Source organism: Mycteria americana, chromosome 12 (genome assembly GCF_035582795.1).
Source record: "Mycteria americana isolate JAX WOST 10 ecotype Jacksonville Zoo and Gardens chromosome 12, USCA_MyAme_1.0, whole genome shotgun sequence".
NCBI classification, from domain to species: domain Eukaryota; kingdom Metazoa; phylum Chordata; class Aves; order Ciconiiformes; family Ciconiidae; genus Mycteria; species Mycteria americana.
The window spans coordinates 7,427,107-7,446,900 of record NC_134376.1 but is presented as its reverse complement, the minus strand read 5'-3'; the positions used below and the strand labels follow the sequence as shown (position 1 = coordinate 7,446,900).

The window sequence follows — 19,794 nt, the reverse complement described above, 5'->3', positions numbered from 1 at the left end:
AGCTGCGCTTCTAAAAATCCATGCATGGCCAGAAGTTGAGAGGAACGACTGGGACAGATCCCCAGCGTGGTCGGGGCCTTGAGCTTTGTCTGTGATACTGGGGGAGGAAAAGGAACAGTATTGGCATTTGAGAAAGAGTCTGTTCTTCCCCAGTTCTTCCCAGTGGCTGTACAACAGACGCAGCAGCAGCCCCGTGGGGTTCGAAGCCCTAGACAGGGTCCCTACGGCCAGTGGGACAGCTCACACACCGCGTGTTCCACATGTGCTTGAATGCCTGGCTAAACTGGCGTCTAAACAACAACATGAAGGTCCGAGACACACCTTGAACCCCTGCGTCTTTATGTAGACATATATGGTTACATTTAAACACAAGAAATTTTTTTCTTCATGCTAATCCTCCAGAAAACCAGTTTGGTTTCCATTACTATATATAGCACTGGGATTCTTGGTCTATTTTTTGTCCCTTTGCATCTGATTATTTTCAGTAGAGTTCAAACTTTTTATGATACGCAGATTTTAACTAGAACATGACTTCTGTTCGCACAGACTCCCATTATTAATAAATCCACAACGGCCGCATATAATGTAGAAGAATTTTATTCATACTGTAATTCTGTCCCATCATCCACTGCAAATATTACAATTATCTTTAAAATGTCATTGAATATCATTTTGTTCCACCTAAAGCATAGGAATCGGTGTTAAATGGTTACACTTCTCGTGAGATTGCTTATAACAGAACCATAATTCAAATGTATTTTCCATGAGCTGTAAAGGTTTAAAGCAAAGAATCTGTGTTATGTGTGTGCGCTCGAGTAACTTCTAAACAGTGAGGCTAATACTTGGTGTTTAACAAGAAATGTATCTTGCATATTATGCAAAACACTCACAATTTTTTACCAATACAACAGAAATGCAATAGGTAAAAGAACATACATGAGTGACTGGTAACCTTTAAAAAATATTTCTTTTAAAAATTGCACAAAAGAATACAAAAACAGTGAAGCAAATCAAAAGTTTTGCAAATGCATATACATTTATCTATATATATAATGGGGGTCTGCCTATATAAATGTACGTGATAAAAATTGCAAGGGTGAAAAATGTGAATGGTCATATTTAATAACACGTGCAAGAAGCATAACATAATCATAATAAATAGTAGCAACAAATATACACTGACAGGACCACTGAAAATATGCTGAAATAAATTAAGCACCTTGAAGTGATGAGAGGAGTCTGAAGTCGAGAAGCAGTCGGCTCTGTAAAAACCCCCGTGGGCAGCTACTGGAATACTGGGCCCTCTTGGTGGGAGCCGATAGGAAAGTCCCAAGTTAGTTTTTCTTAATTCCAAAGAAGAAAGCACATTGCGTGTCAGTAGGAGTAACTTTAGCCATGTTCTTCACTAACACCTCTAGTTTCAAAAGGGAGATTGCTGCCTTATTTCATTGCATAACCTTTGGCATGTAAAAGGTACAGAAAGTTTGGATTTACCCAGAAGAATGCTATCATAAAGAAGAAATACAGTTTTGCCACAACTGGCAAGCAGGCAGTGCTATTTAGGGTAGGTGAGATGCAGACCTTTGCTGCTGTTAGCCAAGACAAGTTTTCCTTCAAAGGAAGAGCTTCCCAAAGAATAATCTACGTGATCCCATCCTTGAGGGCTGCACAGCAGAGCAAGGTCTGGATCTGCAAGAAGCTCCATTCAAGAGGAGACCCGTGTCTAGGCAGGGCGGCAACAACTGCCAGCCAGGCTGCAGGCACCTGGAGGGACCTGGGCTCTAGGAGCCTCTTGCACGATCCTGGTGCTTTTTGTGATGCCAATACCTGTCTTTTGGAGGAGAGGCAGCATTTTCAAGCATGTGTTTGGCTTTCAGAAAATCCTAAAAAATCCTAACATTTAGTCACATACTAAAAGCAAGGCATTTGAATTTAATTAAGTGGACGTTATTAAAAACAAACTGCTGTTGTTGCCCCTGATGTACACCTGGTGCCATCTCTTCATATAATTTTCATTAATATATTCCATTTCATATATATTCCATTTCATATAATATTCAGAGATGTGGCTGGGGACACTCTGCTGCAGATAAATATGTTTCGAAGCCCACTTAATTCAGCGGAGAAGTTCCCGTTGGACTTTTAAGGGATCTAATGCAAACCTCCATTTAAAAAAAGCTGAGGACAAATAACTTAGATCCTAAAGGCTCCATCTGAATTCTTTCAAACCATTGTCCCTTGACCTCTTCACCCAGAAGACTGGAGCAGGCTGTTTGGCTTAGCATATCTTACAAAGCAGACCTGAAAGGGCTTGTAACATGGAGGAATATGGCCCCTCTATCTGAGACACAAACAAAATGACTCAAAAGCTCTACTTTTCCCTGGCTTGCTGGAATGATCAAAACCTTCCTCCAACCTTCCCTCTTAAACTGCACGACTGCCACTCACCCCATGGGATTTCAGGAACCTCCAGTTCATAACCAGCGAAAAGTCTTTTAAAAGTGACAGGCAGAGGGACATCACTTGATCAAAGAAGCTTGACAAAAGGTGAGTAAGACCAACTTTAAAGATAATGAGGGAAATAGAAATTCATATGTATTTTAAATAGTTAAAAACACAGTTTTAAGCTATATGATCCAACGATAGGTAAAAATCTTGCCTGCAAGCCAAGAGCCTAATCTTCCCCAAAGCTAGTCTTATCCAAACAGTTGTCTTCCTACTTACACGAGACATGAGATTTGAACTGACATCCACTACGTGATATAAACAGAAAAAATACACATAAAATGCACACTTTTTTTTTTTTTTCATCATAAAGCTATGGAGCTGCACAGAGCAAATTTAAGTGCACAAGGTCACACAAAGGCAGCTTTCCAGAAGGAATCATTTAGACGGTGAGTGAAATGAAACTGTTGTATCTCTGAATGTTTCTCTTGAGGATTTCGGAACAAGGACCAAGCACTCGTTCAAAGCGGGGCCGATCCAGCTTTACGCACTTCAGGGGTCCACGTGCCACCACTGTAGCAGCCCGGGGCCGATTGAGCAGTAACGCTATCTCACCTGGAAACAGGGATAAATACGCCGTCACACACCCTGTGCCTCTCTTTGGAGGGTGCATATTCTAGCCGCCATCCAGTTGCTTTGGTTGTAGAACATCTCCCTTTATGTATCTCTTGATAGACACTTTACATAATTCTGTTGACAGTACAAATGCATTACACATGCATAATGCATGCGTGTAAAATGCCTTTGAAAACAAATGCTTTCAGACTGTTTGGCTGATTCTGGATCTGTCTCCTGTCAGCCACACTGGTGTAAACCAAGGAATGGTTTCAGCTTCACTGAAATCTCTCAGCATCGCTGAAAGCAGCAGCTGACCTATGCATAACCCCTCGCTTGAAAAGAGTAGAAGACTAATTAAGACAATAACTGCTTGATACAACTCCACGTTCCTGTCTTTCTGAACCATACTTAAGCTGAATTTTCTTACCAAAGTAATCTGATGGACCAAGTCTTCCCACTTCGACATACTCCTCGTTGTCAGACCTGCGCTGCAGAACGGAAGCTGTGCCCTGGGGAGAGAAGTGCCGAAAGTCAGTTGGCTTTGCTTAAACCTGTTATGCTTTAAAAAGTATCGAGTCCTGAGTATTTCCATTTGCGTGTCACACTCCTTTAGTTCTGCTATGGGAGAGATGACATTATATATGAATGAAAGGAATTAAAGAATTAAAAAAAATCCATCAGTATGGCAAACTTGATTTCTCTCGTATGAATTGTTTGGATGCAGACTGATTCAGCTCACACAGAAGAGAAGAGGAACGGGACAGAATTCAGTAAATCCTATTGAACTAATGCAGATCATGCTGTGCAAATGTATGCTTTGATATAGTTTATAAATATGTTCTGGGTGGATGCAGAGCCTTACAAGAGATGCAGAGAAGATTTACATCATAAGGAATAAAAAGGCAGTTTTCCCAGTCACAGTCTTGGGACATTATTTTCTAAGACAGCAACTGGAGTTTATTCCTCACCTGATCATTCACTGGATCTATTGCTGAAATGGTCGGTAAAGGGAGTTTTTAATGCTTGTTGCACCAAAGGGGGATTTTTTTTTTAGTGGCTTTGCCCAGTTGTGGCCTGTAGTGATCTGGACACCTGTGAGTCAAGTCGCTGGAGAGACGGAATGTGTCTTGCCTCCGCTACCCTTAATAACTGCTGTACTTGACATGTGCTAATACATGTCAAAACTCAGTTACAGTCTATTTAAACCTTCAAAGAGGTTTTACATGCAGAAATATTCTAACCTGGAGGAAATCTTAAATTATTGTGGCATAAAGCTTTTGTAGAGGAATAGAGAAGGTATCTGCTTTTCTGGAAAAGAGTTACAGTAACATATGAAATTATCTTCTGAGTCCAAACCAAAAGCATAGGAAAAGGCAAAATGTTAACATATTTTTATTTTAACTGCAATTAAAGATATTTTTTAAAAGCCAAGATTTTTAAATAGACTGGAGAGCCATTTTTTGACAGTGCAGTTGGAGAGCATAGATACATTTTTTTTAAGATTTTCAGCTTGGAAAGTAATATGTGGGGGCTGATCCTGTCCCAACCAGGACAGGGAAGGGGAGGAGACACAGTAATGCGGACCATGCTCGGAAGGTTGATGCCAGTTATTGGAAAATATCACAGCCCTCGCTCTGCAGTTTAACACCCAAGTCTTGCATTGCTTGGCTTGTCGGTGCTGTCGGTGCCTGTAACTGGCTGCAGGACCACCCCAGCCTGGAGCATAAACCTCCCTCCAGTGCAGGGTATGCAGTGCAGATTCACTGGCTGCAAACACCCTGCAGCTTCCTTGCACCTAAATAAACTTGCGTGCCTCAGGGTATGGTGGGTGGCTTGAGGAGACACTGAGCACCCTGATACACCTTGGCTTCAATGCAGTTGGAGGCGCTCAGCAACCTGCAGAACCGGCCCTTCACCTTTGCACTGTGTTTAAATACACCTTATAGTATCCCAAACATTGTCACTGAATTCCAAATCTGAACAGCAATGTAAGGCTCCTTCAGGTCTGGCTTTCATTTTTCTAGGACCTGAGGGACCCAGGAATAACCAAGAGTAGTAGAATATCCATTATTATGTAGCAAAAGATCATAATTCACTTTCTTCTGAACAAGCACTACTAAGCTGCTGTAATACCGTTGTATTGCATCATGTCCTATTTCATAACACGGTTATTTTTAAGCCCATATGCTTTATAAATTGCTGGGTCACTCTCTAGGTTAACTTATAATGTAACCTTTATGTGCTATATAAATGAAGAGGTAAATCTTATTTCTGCTGATGCCAGGAACCAGAAACAAAAATCAAATAATGTACAAGTATTGTTTGATACATGCTAAGCATCTGATGGTTTTTATACAGACTTGGATGTAAGTCAGAGTAATGTCTGACACATTAGAAGTTATAATTTCTCATTTTGCCCATTAGCAGTAACCTGTGCTTAGTATAAATCCCTAGATTTCAGGCTGTCAACACGTTACATTGGTCACGACAATTTACCGTTCACCCGACCATGCCATATCAGTATTACAAAAATACTGAAGAAGCGCCAGGGCTGTAAATTCCGGACCATTTGAAAACCATCACAAAACTCTTCTCGGCTTCAGTGCTTTCACTCTTAATATGCCAGGCAGCTGATGGCAGAAGATACACAACCATGTGCTTGGCACAATGTGCATGAGCAAGGGCACCTGAACGGGGCAAGGTTGTTCAAAAATAAGCCAAACATACAGGGGAAGGTTGGTTTTGGTCTTTTGTGGGGTTTGTTTGGGGTTTTATCTACCATTAAAACATGCCGAGCACATAAAACTGTCCACAGCAAGTGTAAGGCTATCCACAGAAGTAACTGAAAGCACTGGATATAAGAAAGTGATTTGGTGCCTGTCAAGTTTCCAGCAAAAATTCCTTATCCTTGATATAACTAAATTGTTCCGCCAAAGCTGCTGTTTTCCAGGATCTTCCAGTAAATCTGCAAGGGCACGAAAATGCAAAGATAGTGTAATGAGTTTTGTTATTCACACTTACTGCAAGTTTTCAGAACAAACACACACATTCATAAGCAGCATTCTCAGAAGTACCCCATACAGGGAATAATGTGTATATCGACTTCTCTCTTGCCAAACTTCAGATCAGGTGCAGCTCACTAAATTGATGCTGTTCTTACTGCCTGTGCAATGTAGACGGCATCAGCTTCAGAATCGCTTCCAGCCCCTGTCCTCCTGTCTGTCCCCATCTGGAGCCTGGCAAAAACCTAACCCCTTGACCCAAATAGCTGTCTGCAATCCATGTCTCCAGTCTCTTTCCCAAAACTATTTTTTTAAAAACACTTGTATTACAGATGTTTTATTACATAAAACAAAAAAAAAAATCCCCAAAGTAATCATATTGACTGCCCAGGTCAAATGAAGGAAGGACTCAATTCCCCACTGCCCACCTCGAGCATGTTGCCGTAAAGGTAATCACAATATCAAGCAATATTGCTTTCATCTCCCCAAGTGTCAGCTTTTATTGTGGCTAATATTTTTTTGACGGGGTCCATATGATATAGGACTCCAATAAGTCAGTCTTCTGAAGCAATTTCTTCCACTGTTCCACTACAGTCGGCCTTCTTAATCCAAGAAACACCATGATATCTGTTGGAGGAGGACAGATGTGTCTGGCCTCCACAATAAACACTTGGCTTGGCAGGATAAAGCAATGCATATTCCAGATACATATTTTTCCACTCTTGTTTTAACAGTCACATAGGCTTTTCCCATTGCCCAGTGAGAACAGGTCTATCACGGAGCAAAAGAAGTTTCCTGAAGCCCTGACAGCGAGCACCCAGATGTAAGATCTGATTACACCGTTTGGCCTCTCGTTGCACAAGTCACCAGCTCCACAAGTACATCCTGGAGCATTGTCAGAGTGACCTTCACGGGAAGACTGTCCACACCATGAAACAAAGAAGATGTATTTATAATTATCTATCTGTATCACCTTCACTTTGCGTGTCTTATCTCTGGAAACAACGCTACTCTGACTGTATTAGAGGAAGAGTCTAATTGTAAACGACCAGCGTAACCAGGGCAAAAATAATACAGAAATAAAATAATACAAAATAAAATAAAATAATACAGAATAAAATACTACAGAAACAATCCCTTATTATCCATATACTTAATGAAGTAGTCATACTAAATTAATTTGGTGCTGACCCCTACCCTTGTTCTTATCACAGGTTTCATGGCTGTATTTCATTCTACTTGTTAAATCTTTCCGACACAGTTTTTGAGCTTTCTATCCTTCTTGTGCTTTAGCAAACCCTACCTCTTATAAATGATACAACTGAATAAATCTCCTGAGCCCTGTCCCAGGAGGTACGGGCATTATCTAGGAAGGATTCGAGGGGCTTATCACTCTCACCCCCAAAAAGCATTTGGTCTCAGTGGGAAAGATTTCCCCTTAAGTGGCACACAAAACTTGGCAAGATCAGTCTCTCTGAAATAAACTGCACGATCCTAGATTTGCAGGATCAGGCTGTTTAGTGCTGCTCGGTTTGAACTACTGTCTTGTACACTGACAGCCATTTCAGCCTCCTACACCACCGAGCGAAACCTACAGAGCACAGGCTCAAAGACTGTCAAGAGGTTTGACACCATTTAATAAATCAGGACTTTGCGGTGATATTAAACTGAAAGCAGACAGGCATGTCTTTCTGCTTGCAGACACTTGGGAGTGAAATTATGATCTTCAGTGGATCCAGGAATATTCCCTTTCGGTCACTGAGGAGTGCCTGTATTCCCAGGAACCGATATCATTAACCTTCTCTCCTCTCCTCCAAGTAAATACGGGCATCTGATTGCAAAAACAACAAGAGTAGCAGTTCCAAAAGCAATGTGCCGTCACCACCTCTCTGCCGTCCTCACCCCACGCACCTGCTCACTCCCTCGATTACTGCCCTGTCATCGTGCTGAGAGCACTTATTTGTGTCTTTCAAATGCATCAGCAGTTTGTTTTGTAAAAATTTATGGCTTAGATAAGGCACCATAATTTAAGATATAAAAAATAAATTAAGGTTTATAATCCGTGAGCTCCCATCCTCTCCAAAGTAATGAGATTTTGATAAATGTTTCACTTTTAAACTATTGGACCGTACAGATGAGTGAGACATCCTACAGCGTAAAGACAGTGACCCATCTGGATCAACACTGAGATTCCCAGGCCTTATCCTGCATGTACGTATAAGCACTAATTGCTTCAGAAGTATATTATATTTAAGTACTTATATTTATTATATTTACACTATTATATTTAAGTACTTCAGAAGTACTTATATTTAAGTATGAATCCTATAGCCAGCAGCTGGCTTAAGTAGCCTGGCTACAAAAGGCAAGCATTCATGATGCTAAAAACTGAAATCCTGTATTTTTTCCTGTATTCCAGCTCAGCAGATTGGGTGGGATCATTCCCAGGCAGCACAAGGCAAAATGTGGTGGACAATGATGTGTCCATGTTACCTCTGGGTGGGACAGGCTGTGCAGTGTGGTCCTTCACCAGGGGCAGTGGGTGGGAAGGGAAATTCAGCACTGTTTTAAAAATTTTTTGTTTTAAAAGCCAATCTTGTTGCTGTTTCGGTTTTGCTGGTCTAACCTCCCATTTTAAAGATATAGCAATCAGTAAAAAATATAGTGAGGCTCCATCTGTAATAAAGGACATATTTATCGTTATTAAAATTGAAGAATATTTATTCTACCATGAGTGTATGCAACGTCAATGTCTATGTCCTTTTGATACACTAAGTATATAGACTAGATTTCTATTTTTTAAGGAAAAGAATGTTAATTTTCATAAGCAGGAAGTTACTATTTCTCTTTCCATTTTTATTTCATACTTTTGTACTTACTGCTTTTTAAAAGAAAAGCACGGAAGACAGTTTTTTCCCCCCATGCCCTCAAAATGTTACATTTTTATCCTAGTTTTGAGCTTAGAAAGTTTTTCTAGCCTATTTTGTTTTCCTCTTCACCATCCACTAGAAAAGAGCAGCGCAGTCTATAGAACTAGAGATGGAAAAGGTCAGGCCAATCCATCTGCTATTGCTATTAACTCTATCAATTGCTATTAAGAACATACCTTTGCTCTTTCTCACTTTGTTAATCCGCACACTCCATAATTCACACATTCAAAAGATAAGTTTCCCCTCGCTCCACAGTCACACAAACCCTCATTATACGTCGCTATTAAATCTTTGCTAAGTTACTACAAAAGACGAAGGAAGAGGCTGTGAAGCGGTATAAAACGATCCTGTTCACACGGCAAAGCAGACGGGACTGGATGTCAAGACTCCTACTGGTTTTAATGGAAGCTGTAGCAGATCTGAAATGAATTAAAAGATCTTTCACACAGTATGATTCTGGGAGTATTTTATTTAATTGCAGGCAAGAAGAGGTTTGTGGAAGTAATATCTTTTATTAGACCAACTAGCATAGCTAGAAAAGGGAGAAGAGCTTTTGGGCACATGTGCCTTTCTCCAAGTTGCCTGTTTTTCTGGATATATCTAATAAAAGATACCATCTACCTATCTACAAACACTGCCTGGGCAATGCTCTTACACTATCATAGCTACAACCATGGTAAGTTACACCTTATTTGGTCATATCTGCCCACTTAACTGGTTCATGCATGCAATTAAATCATTCATAGCCCATCTCCAAATCATTACCTTAAATTAAGGAGAGTCAAAAGCTATAGGTCCCAATGCTGCAAAGCTCCTGAAAATAGTGATTGCCTACTGAATCTCCGAGACCTGCTAAGATCTGTCAGCTAATATTTCACCCTCCACTTTAAAAAATAATAATTTAAATCAGTTCGGTTGTCTGATGTGAAACCTCAAGCAACTTTGGTCCAATTCAGCAAACTTTACGTTTATGACTATCAGTCATGATGCGCCCGTTGTAATGGCTGTTGAGTGGGTAAGGGCTACAAGAACAGACCCCAGGTTTGCGTTGACTGAAAAGGTGGTGGTTGGTTGGTTTGCAGGTCTCTAGCAACTGAGTTCATTTCTGCATCCATTAGGGTTCACTGCAGGTTACAGTGCAGAGATGAGACAATGCCAAAGCCCAAGACAAAACCATGAGCTACTGACAGCTTTAGAAAACAAATGCACAACATTTTACCATTCAGCTTTTTAAATTGGGCCGTGACTCTGGAAATCTTGAGTACCACTGATTTCAGCAGATTTTCAGAGAGCCAGTACCTTGGGAGTATCTTTAGGATTAATAGTGCAATGTCAAATGAGCTCAAAAGGCAACATTATAGTAATACCGGGTGCAGCGTGGTACCCATACAATCTCCTTGAGAGACAGCAGTGCTGCAGAAAGTGCCTTTACACTGAAACAACGGCAGTGACAATGGCTATGATTATCATTACGCAGTCGTCATAACATTATAACATTAATGCATCATATTCTTATTGGGCATAATTCTCAACAACACTAACACACGCTGCAATCTAGCAAAGATGGAAAGTAAATATTACTACCAGCTGGCACAAATCGTATACATTAGCTCTACAGACACGCTTGATACCAAACAATCTGCAGTTTGCCGCGTGTACCAGCTATATCACACCTGCATAAGACTACTCTATGTATGTCTAAACTTCCACCACTTCTGCTACCTAGGCACATTTATATTAGTTTAGGAATAACATCCAGGCCCAAAAGAGAGGAACAAAGCTCTTTAGAGCAGTCACCAAAATAGCCACAATCATAAAGGTACTTTTAAAAATGATGATCAATCATAAACCAAGTGTAGCTTAAAACAGCAAAAACAACTGAGCCACAGGGCATTTCCTAGGGATATATGAGAGGCCAGGGTTAAGGCCCAGACATGACTACACCCAGCCCATCATTAATCACCAGGAAACGCCTTTGCCTTGATCGTTTAGTATTTAAAATCATAGATGTTTGACATGGGAAGACCTTTTCAATAGTTTGTTCATCCTCCTATTGCAGTATCTCAGACAATCTTCCCCTTCATTGTTTCTTTGATACAGTCTGCATTAAACCTGTGCTGTACCTAATGTATTCCCCTTGAAGTAAAAGAAATGTTTTTATTAGATGGAACAAGACAAGATTCAGGCAGAGAGAGACCAGTAAACATAGTGAAAAGCCAAAAGAAGCAGAATACACTGCACGGACTGCAATTTGCTTCATGCATGGAGAGCCCTGCAATACCTATGAGAAACAAAGTGGGTTTTCCATGAAGAATAAAAAATTGGGATTTTTTTCATTAAGCCTTTTCAGTTGAAAGGCTTTTCAGAATCACAACATGAAGTTTTATAGTCTTTTGACTTCAAAATGTTGCCCTTGAGCCACAGCAGCAGAACTAACATCAAGCTAGATCACCCAAGTGTCTGATAGAGGCGTATCCGTGTGTCGAGGGACTCACGACTTCATCCACAGTCATCATCATCCCCCATCATCAGATGGGGGAACACCATGGTGGCCTCTGTACTCCCCAGCCTCGGTGCCATGGTAGTCCCATGCTTCTGTTCCATACTACCATTTGCCAAGTGGGACCGGGAAGCCTGGGAGCGAGGGGATGGTGACACAGGGGTAAAGATACAGGTCTGAGCCATGGGAGGAGCCCCTTGCCTGGGTGTGATCCTCCTTGGCTAGTTGTCCTGGCTCCACGCCCAGAAAGCTGGGAAGCGGTTGCACCACAGCCCAGCATTTGGGGTCCCTCTGCATTTTTATCTTTACTCCTTTTCTAGGATTTTGGTTGCCCTTTTTATTACACATTCAGTCCACCTGTCGCAGTGGTGACAAAAAGCAGATCCGCTCAGTAAAGGTGGGCTCAGATGCTGGGTTTTAATGAATCATCTCAGTGATACTTGGCCTTGACTAATCAGTAGCTTCTGTGGGAAAACAACTGAATTAATATTCATCGCAGTGCCAGATTTTAAAGACCGTCTGTGCCAAGCGCTGTGGATTATTGGCAACAAGGCACTGTTTTCCTCCCTCAGACATGTCAGCGTACAAAGCAATAAAAGTCACAAAAGAAAAAAAATACCGCATTTTAGAGATTCTTTCTTTCTACAAAGCTAGCCATTATCTTGACTCTCTCTGAAGCCAGGAAACGTCCACTGAGTCAACATAAAAGTGACTCTATAATGGGTTATTCATCAACTGTTCATATTTGTGACTGACCTGACAGGGCTCATCTCCTGGAAGCAGACAGTGCAGAGCGCTACCACCTACAGAAGGGGCAGGGTTGAATGCACAGGAGAGAAAACAAGAAAACAGTGCTGAACCTCCCTCACCCTGCCCGCAAAATCCTTTCTGGTGAAAATCGTTTTTAGCTGTTAATGTTGTTTTACGGCCCAATTACTCCTACCACCATCTGCTTCTTTGTGAAAACATTCTGTAGATACTGAAGTAACCAGACCAAGCAAAAGGCTGAGACAGACATCGTCATTGAAGTCTCATAACTAATGCTGTGACCAGGGCTGGGCGAGCAGCTGTGGCCAGCTAGGGCAGCAGCTTCTGAGCAAGAAATAAAACTTGGAGCAAACTGGGAGAAGGAGAGAAGGGAGTTTATCACGGAGATCAGGAAAATCCCCCATGTAAAGCTCTCTTTAAGCCCTTTCAGTTGGCGAATCTTGTGCATTCAAAGGACCAAATTCTGAAATTCCGAAGAAAAAACCTCATGCACTCAAAGTTGCCTCTTCCTGAAGCAGACTGCAGAGACCCTTGCATGCTCCACAAAACCCACACTACACAGCTACCGAATGAGCCCTAAGGGGCATATTCTTTCACTAAATCTGCAGTCATCTCAATGGTATCTTTGCAGAGGAGGGACAAGAGCCATCCCAGTAAGGGACAGCTTTAACACGATCCAGAGAAAGGGCTGAACTACAGCAGGGATTAGGAAATTCTCCATTCCTCTTCCACCAGGTTGGACACCGCTGTATTTCAGGTCTTGTTTACATTGCAATATTTTTGCTTAAAGACAGAGAAGTATTCCTCAGGTGAGCCTCAGGACAGAGCTCCTAGCTCCTGAGACAGCGGATGCCTTTAATTGCAGTTTAGATTTAACGTGCCTCGGGCCATAAAGTTCTTGGTCACGTTGACTAAAGTGCTTTGAACCAGGGCTTGTGAGCTCAGTCTTCAATGCCAAAAGAGCTTATAAGGATCCTGAGAGCTTCCTGAAAACCTTGAGGGGTAAACAGCCTGTGCTGCTCTCCTTACTCACACAGAGAGGTATTTCATTACCTGGGAACCTCCGCTGCTTTTGCAGACTTCCACGGTAGGAAGGCACTACTGGACAAGACTAAAGAGAGAAGAGTCAAAGCATCAACCATACCTTGAAGCAAGTATTAGCTAAATAAAAAGTCACAGGCTGTTTTGAAGATGGAGAAAATCTAGCCCTCTGATTTTTATGAAAATTCAAATGGAGCATGTATATATTAAGAATGAAACTGCCAATTACTAACTTTGGGTTTTACTTCTCTGCACACCAAACAATCTCCCAGTTTTCCACGTATCCTATAGTGGTAAGAGGCCAGGGTGTGTCTGTATTTCCAGCATAAACTTCAATTTTATGGGTTTACAAATCAGATGTTTTAAATTATAGCTGAATGAGACTGGAGACTCCTACACAAGTTGTCATGTCAAAAGTGAACTGGGGAAACATTCATACACATATTTTTGCGCTGGGTATAGCATATGCAAAAGAGAGGTTACGAAAACTACTTTTAAGCCCTTGAGAATAGTACGGCTACACTGCATCCTCCCGGTGGTTTTGCTTCAAGACCTAAGTTTGCCAATGTCCCAGTGACATGGAGTAACACAGCAAGTCCTGCATGTACCTCATGATGCTGGCATAAGCAATGTTCTCAGTCGCAATGTCCTGGGAGACCACTAGCATATCACTCCTCAGCTGCCATTTTAGCCCTTTGGGACTGCTGATAGCATCATTCCTGGGACGGAATTCCTTTTATGTTACAGCTAAGAATCAGCAGTTCTAGGGCTACTTTCCAAGAGAAGACAAATCCTTTGAACTATGTAGCCAAAGACACTGCAAATATTCCTTTAGCCAGTAAATAATCTTGGATTTTTATTATTTGCAAACCTTTGATTTATGAAAGACTTTTATACAAAAACAAGGGAAGAAATAAACAAATTTCAGTCAGCAATACAAAGGGCAAGTGACTTCCACATAACCTGCAGTTAGAAAATAACACCCATCATTTTTGGGTGGTAAAGTTTAACACAAAGGAAAAAGGATGGTCAGTTGATGTATTAGCCTGGGATTCTGTCCATAGGGCTAACACTGCTTCTCTGCCTTAGACCTTCTGTGAGCAGAATCATGAAGGTCCAGACCTTCAGGGTGCCTAATTCCCATTGAGTGTCTTCAGCAGGAATGAAGAAGTCTCTTTATTCTTACGCCTGTGCTTCAGACCACAATATGCAACGTGGAGGTTGCTTCACACACCTCATCACCCAGGTGTAGTGAGGATAAACCCAGTGAAGTTCATGAGAGCTTCATGTAAGACAGATAAGTAGCTAAGATAAAATGAGCCGCTTAAAAGGTTACATATCTTGTGTACCACAGTCATTATGACTCCCCAGATTATTTGGTCATACCACATGGATGTGCCAATCCAGGTGAGAATTTTTTTCCTAACAAACTATTGGCTGTGTGCATTGCTTTTACATTGGTTTCCTACCCATCAGACTTCTTTTTAAAAAAGCTTCATTTTAATAATAGAAAAGCTCGCTGATCTTAATGGTCTTGGAGAAGGATGATGCAAGAGGACTTAATTCTGATTGTGGACTCAAGATTGAGTCATGACTGGGTTTGACAGTATTTTTTTAACTGTACATTTTTAAACTATTATACATTATTCTCCAGTCTCTGGGTTCATAGCAACTCACAGAATTTACATGCAGTTGTCCTGGTTTCTGCCACAAACGAGGAACAAAATCTGCAAAGTTCTAAAATAGACTAGAAATATTGGCTAATTTGAAGTTTCACAAAATTGTTAAGAAAATGCTCCATCGTACATCGCTGCTGGGGTTTCAGATTTTGCAGAATTTACCATAGGTGACTGCATTGCGGTGGTTATTAGTGGGGTCGGAGAAAAGAGTTGGAAGGAATGGCCAAAACTTGCAGTTGCTGACAGGTCCTCCATAGCTGGTGGAAAGAAGAAGGGGAGCAGCCAGTTGCTTCCTATGAAACAATGTCCCTTTCTGACACAGGAGAGAGAAGGATACGCTCAAGATTGCAAGTATATGGATATTGCATGTATATGCAGCCTGATCCACTGCCCACAGAAGTCAAAGTTAAACTGAGTTTAACAACAGCTGGACTAAGCTGATGTTTTAGTCCCTTTGACTCAGCAATTCACCTCCATCCCTAGTCAGGATGGGACCCAATCACACACCTAACTTTCAATCTTAGACGTCAGCTGGCCATTAAAAATGCCATCCTGAACGCAGATGAACTTTGAAGCAGGGCCAATGGAAACGCTATTGCTCCAGCACAACTAGGTGATACCAAGAAAATTGAATGTACCTTTCCTGTAAGAGCTCTATGGGAAACAATGTCTCTGCAGTTAAAAATAAGTAAAGTGCAGAGCCCTCAGTGACTGCTGGCTCTGTTTATTTGGTATATTTTGTTTATTAGGTATATTAGGAGTCGCTGTAGACTGCCTTTGACAAACATTTTCAGTATCAACAAAATCCTGGTAACACTAAGCAGTTCGGATTGTAGCCTTTGAAACTCCTTTTCTAGACAACATTCATCTTCCTAATTAATAATTAATCACACTGTGTTTTTAAAGAGATTATCAGGTGTGATAGCAGAGTGTGCCTAAGGCAGTGACTTCATTAACCATATGGAAGAAGTTTACTTTGTAGTTCTCCAGCCTGTCGCAGGGGTAGGTGCCAAAGGGGTCTCTCTTGGGTTAGAAAGTCAAAGAGCAACAATTTAGAGCAGGAAACAATTGGGCTATTATTTTTCTTTTTTCTTTTCCTTCTTAAGGAGCTTTTAAATCATAAATCTTCAGATGCTTGTTGTGCAATTTAAGACTCAAGTCGACTTTTCCTACAAAAAGGCCCAATTCTGTGAAGAACAGAGCGCCCTTCCGCGTTAGACCGAGGACCTTCCTCTGTTGGTGCACGTTACCATGGTAGGAAGAGTTTACAAACACTGTTCCACCTAACAAGGCTTTGAACTGCATTTGTGCAGACGCTCCATAGCATGCCAAGAGTGTCAGCGGGGCTGGAAACACTGATTTCACCTACAGGACAGTATCTCAAGTACACTCTCAGCAAAAACTTGCAGTGGATCCTGCCCAGACTGGAACCAGTTTGTAGCCCTGACTTGAAATGTCAGCAGCAGCATGAAAGCTAGCAACCCCCCAAGGATTACAGGACTGTTTTCACTGTAATCAGCCATGAATAGTGCTGGACAAATAATCATTACCAACTAATTTTATTTATTTTTGTTAATCAGGCAGCTCTATGCATTAATTCTGGAAGGATTTCTGCACTATCAATGAAAACGTTTCTCTTCTTTGCCAGTTTTGCTATTCCCATTGCCTGGTTTCAGTACTGATGGATACTTGATGCCTTTTCCCATTAAGCTTTTGCTCACCTTTGTGAAGTGTCATTAGGATTATTCCCACTGATGGGGAAACAGGGAGGGTAACATTCTGCCCACAGACTGGAGTGATAATACAGATGAGACTGAAAATCAGATGCCCTGACTCTGCCTCCTCTCTAACCAGCAGGATAACAACAAAGAACACAAATCCCCAGCTTTTTTGAAGGGGTTTTCACAAAGGAGTTGCAGAGGAGGGTGCAACTGCCCCCTGTAACTTAGCACTAATCTACAATTAAAGATACTAGTTTTTAAAGTTAAAACCAAAAATCTAATGTGAAACTACTTGATACAATGGGTCCATTTCTCCTTGAATTTTCTCCTGTGAATTATCTTCTATTTTTAGGTCTTTTATTTTTAGGCTGCTGCACGCTATTGCTGGGCAACTCGACCAACTATTAATTGGAAATGTTTTGCTTCTCATGCAGTTTTATTTCTTTGCTTTCTGCACCACTTAAACCAAACTGTCCTCCAAGGAGATGACAGGCTACAGAGAGCACATTTAAAGGACAGTTACAAGCTGTGCTCTTTGGGCGCAGCGTGGCACTATTATAAACCTTTTGCTGTTCTCTCCTCCTACACCTGCGTACGTTTGTGTCTGCGCATGCATTTTTCTTAAGCCATGTCAAACTTTATGGAGTATTAGGGCCATATGGCAGCAGTTCAGCCAGCTCTCAGTATGCAGCTGAGATTACAAGAGTCCCTGAGCACAGTCGGTGGAGTCCCGTGACAATATCCGTGTGCTGTACGCAGTGCTTGGTCATGACAAATAGATCCAAACGATCTGACATGGGGAGGGGTGGGAGCTGGAAAATCCAGGAGGACACTTCACGGCTGCAGGTCCCCACATTTTTGGCAGCTGCGTTACGGACTTTCTTCGAGGTGCTGTGCCACCCAGCCAAGTTCGAAGCTGAACTTAAGAGAGCGGTACATGATCATAACCACTATTTTTAATACTATTGTCACTACCTTTCTCAGTAACCTAGACAACAGCAAAAACCTCATTTCTTTCCAGTTCCAGAGCACTACTACACTAGTTTGAACTACTGTTCAAACTGAAGTCAGTGGCAAAGCACGAGTCAGGAATAAAATCAGCCCCCGTTCAACTGGCATTTCATTTAAAGGGACTTAACATTTGCTGGGATATTTAACTCTGCAAAGCTCACATGCCTCTGCAAGCTACCACTTTAAAATGCTAGCTAAAAATATTTGCGTTATCTGAAGTCAGATGAATAAATCCTCCCTACTGCTGGGTACGCAGTGTGGCAGTGTACAATACAACTGCAAATTTATTTGTTAGAAACTGTACATCTGTTATGATTTACGCTTGCCAAAATATAATTCTTTATGGCAACAATTGTTTCATGGTGCTTAAAGTTTTTCACCTCTGTGCCAGGAATCTCATATGGGATAATTCCATGACCTTGGAATCCAGCAGATACATTCCACATCTGTCTGGTCTGGGAAAGCCCGAGTTTGTTGTGTGAAAACCAGAGTGGGAAAATAAGACCTGGAAATATCTGAAAATACAGAAACTGCAGGACTGCTTCTTTTTTTCTTTTTTTTTAATTACGAGTGGCAAGTGCAGTAAATCAATCTCACAGAAGCGGTTACTTTGCTTTTGTAAGCAGACATTCACTTCTGATCCTATCTTCAAATTAAGGAATATGGTATAAACATTAAAATAATTCTATCTCTGGAAAAAATCACAGCCTTTAAATATTAAAACTAAATCTTGTTGAAGGCTGCTTGAGATTTAAATGGAAAAGCACCCAACCTACTGCAAATAAACATCTTACTGGTGCCTGTGAAGATTTAAGATGGCAGAAAAACTGTAGCTGTCCTGGAATCTCAGGATAATACTTTTCTCATTAGACTTTTTAACAAAAAATGAACGATAAACAGCTTTGTGAGCAGTGAACTTAAAAAGCCCTGGTTTCCTGTGACTTTTCCCTGTGTACATTTTCTGTTATTCTAATAATTTGGCTGAGCTCCTGCTGCAGCCTCGCTCTCCACGGGGCACTGTAGCATTTTCATGCGTACAGCCTGCACCTCAATAACCTGCACCCTGCTACAATCTGTGCAACACTGGAGATAAGACAGTGGACAGAAAGCCATGAAAAAAAGGTTATACCAAGAAAAAAGGGGAGAAGGTGAATGTGCTTGCTTGACAGAAAGGGGAGACTAAATACTCTTGTCCATACTAACCAGGATGATATCCTGGTCTAAAGCAGGAATTGCTGTTCTGATCATCACCTAGGCTAGAAGTCTCCCTTTCAAAAGGGTTTAATGGTTGCACTTCAGTCTGCAAATCCTGAAGGTGCAATTCACTTACAGGCCATGTCCTTCTGCAGGACCAATATACTTAAAAGATGGTATCCCAAAGGGATGTCACATAGGAACGCAGCGTTGCAGGCTAACCAGAAATGAATGATTAATTTATGAAGTTCATACAAAACTGTGCTAACAATTTAAAATCCATGCGTGAGTCTTGGGTATCTTAGAGAACCCTTCTATGACAGAAGTCACAAGATTCCACTTGGAACCACTATTTGCGATGCTGGTGCACCACAGCTTTGTAAATTGTTAACTGATGTGTCTAAGGCATGCCATGAATGACATGGTTTATAATAAATGAGTAGCTTGCCCAAAAGCTGTGTGGCAATGTTTAGATTTGTACTACTGGACATACTGTACTCCAAAGGAGGCTGCATTCTGGTGATAAATGAAATGGTTTCTGCCTATACAGCAGCCAAACAAATTGGCTGCATTTTGAGTGTTTTGGATTATAAGGCCACAAACATCAAAAAACATATGAAAGAAGCTAATGACTTTTCAACATATTGTGACAACAAACCAGCCAAAACTACTTTCAACCAGTTTGTAGAATAATGTGTTCCTGGCAGCTCGCATCAACTCTCCTGCAGAAAAGTTTAACATCAAAGATGTAAACTCCTGTGAAATCAGGTTTAAAATACAAAGCTTAAATGATGTGTAAGCGGGCACAAATACTACTGCAGCACAAAGAATAGTTGATACTGGATGTTCATTCTTTACTGTAGAACAATATAGGCAATTTCCAAA

General features: G+C 41.2%; 1 protein-coding gene across 2 annotated transcripts in view; it reads right to left on the bottom strand.

The window, feature by feature from the left end:
- Positions 1-2,048: 2,048 nt before the first annotated feature.
- Positions 2,049-19,794, bottom strand: part of PRKAR1B (protein kinase cAMP-dependent type I regulatory subunit beta) — a 102,226-nt gene continuing 84,480 nt past the window's right edge. For both annotated transcript variants that reach the window (XM_075515658.1, XM_075515659.1), the window contains exons 10-11: positions 3,491-3,572; positions 2,049-3,060 (exon numbers count right to left, since the gene is read on the bottom strand). In XM_075515658.1, the coding sequence (XP_075371773.1) occupies positions 2,888-3,060; positions 3,491-3,572 (255 nt within the window). In that variant the 3' untranslated portion in view covers positions 2,049-2,887. The remainder of the gene's footprint in view (positions 3,061-3,490; positions 3,573-19,794) is intronic.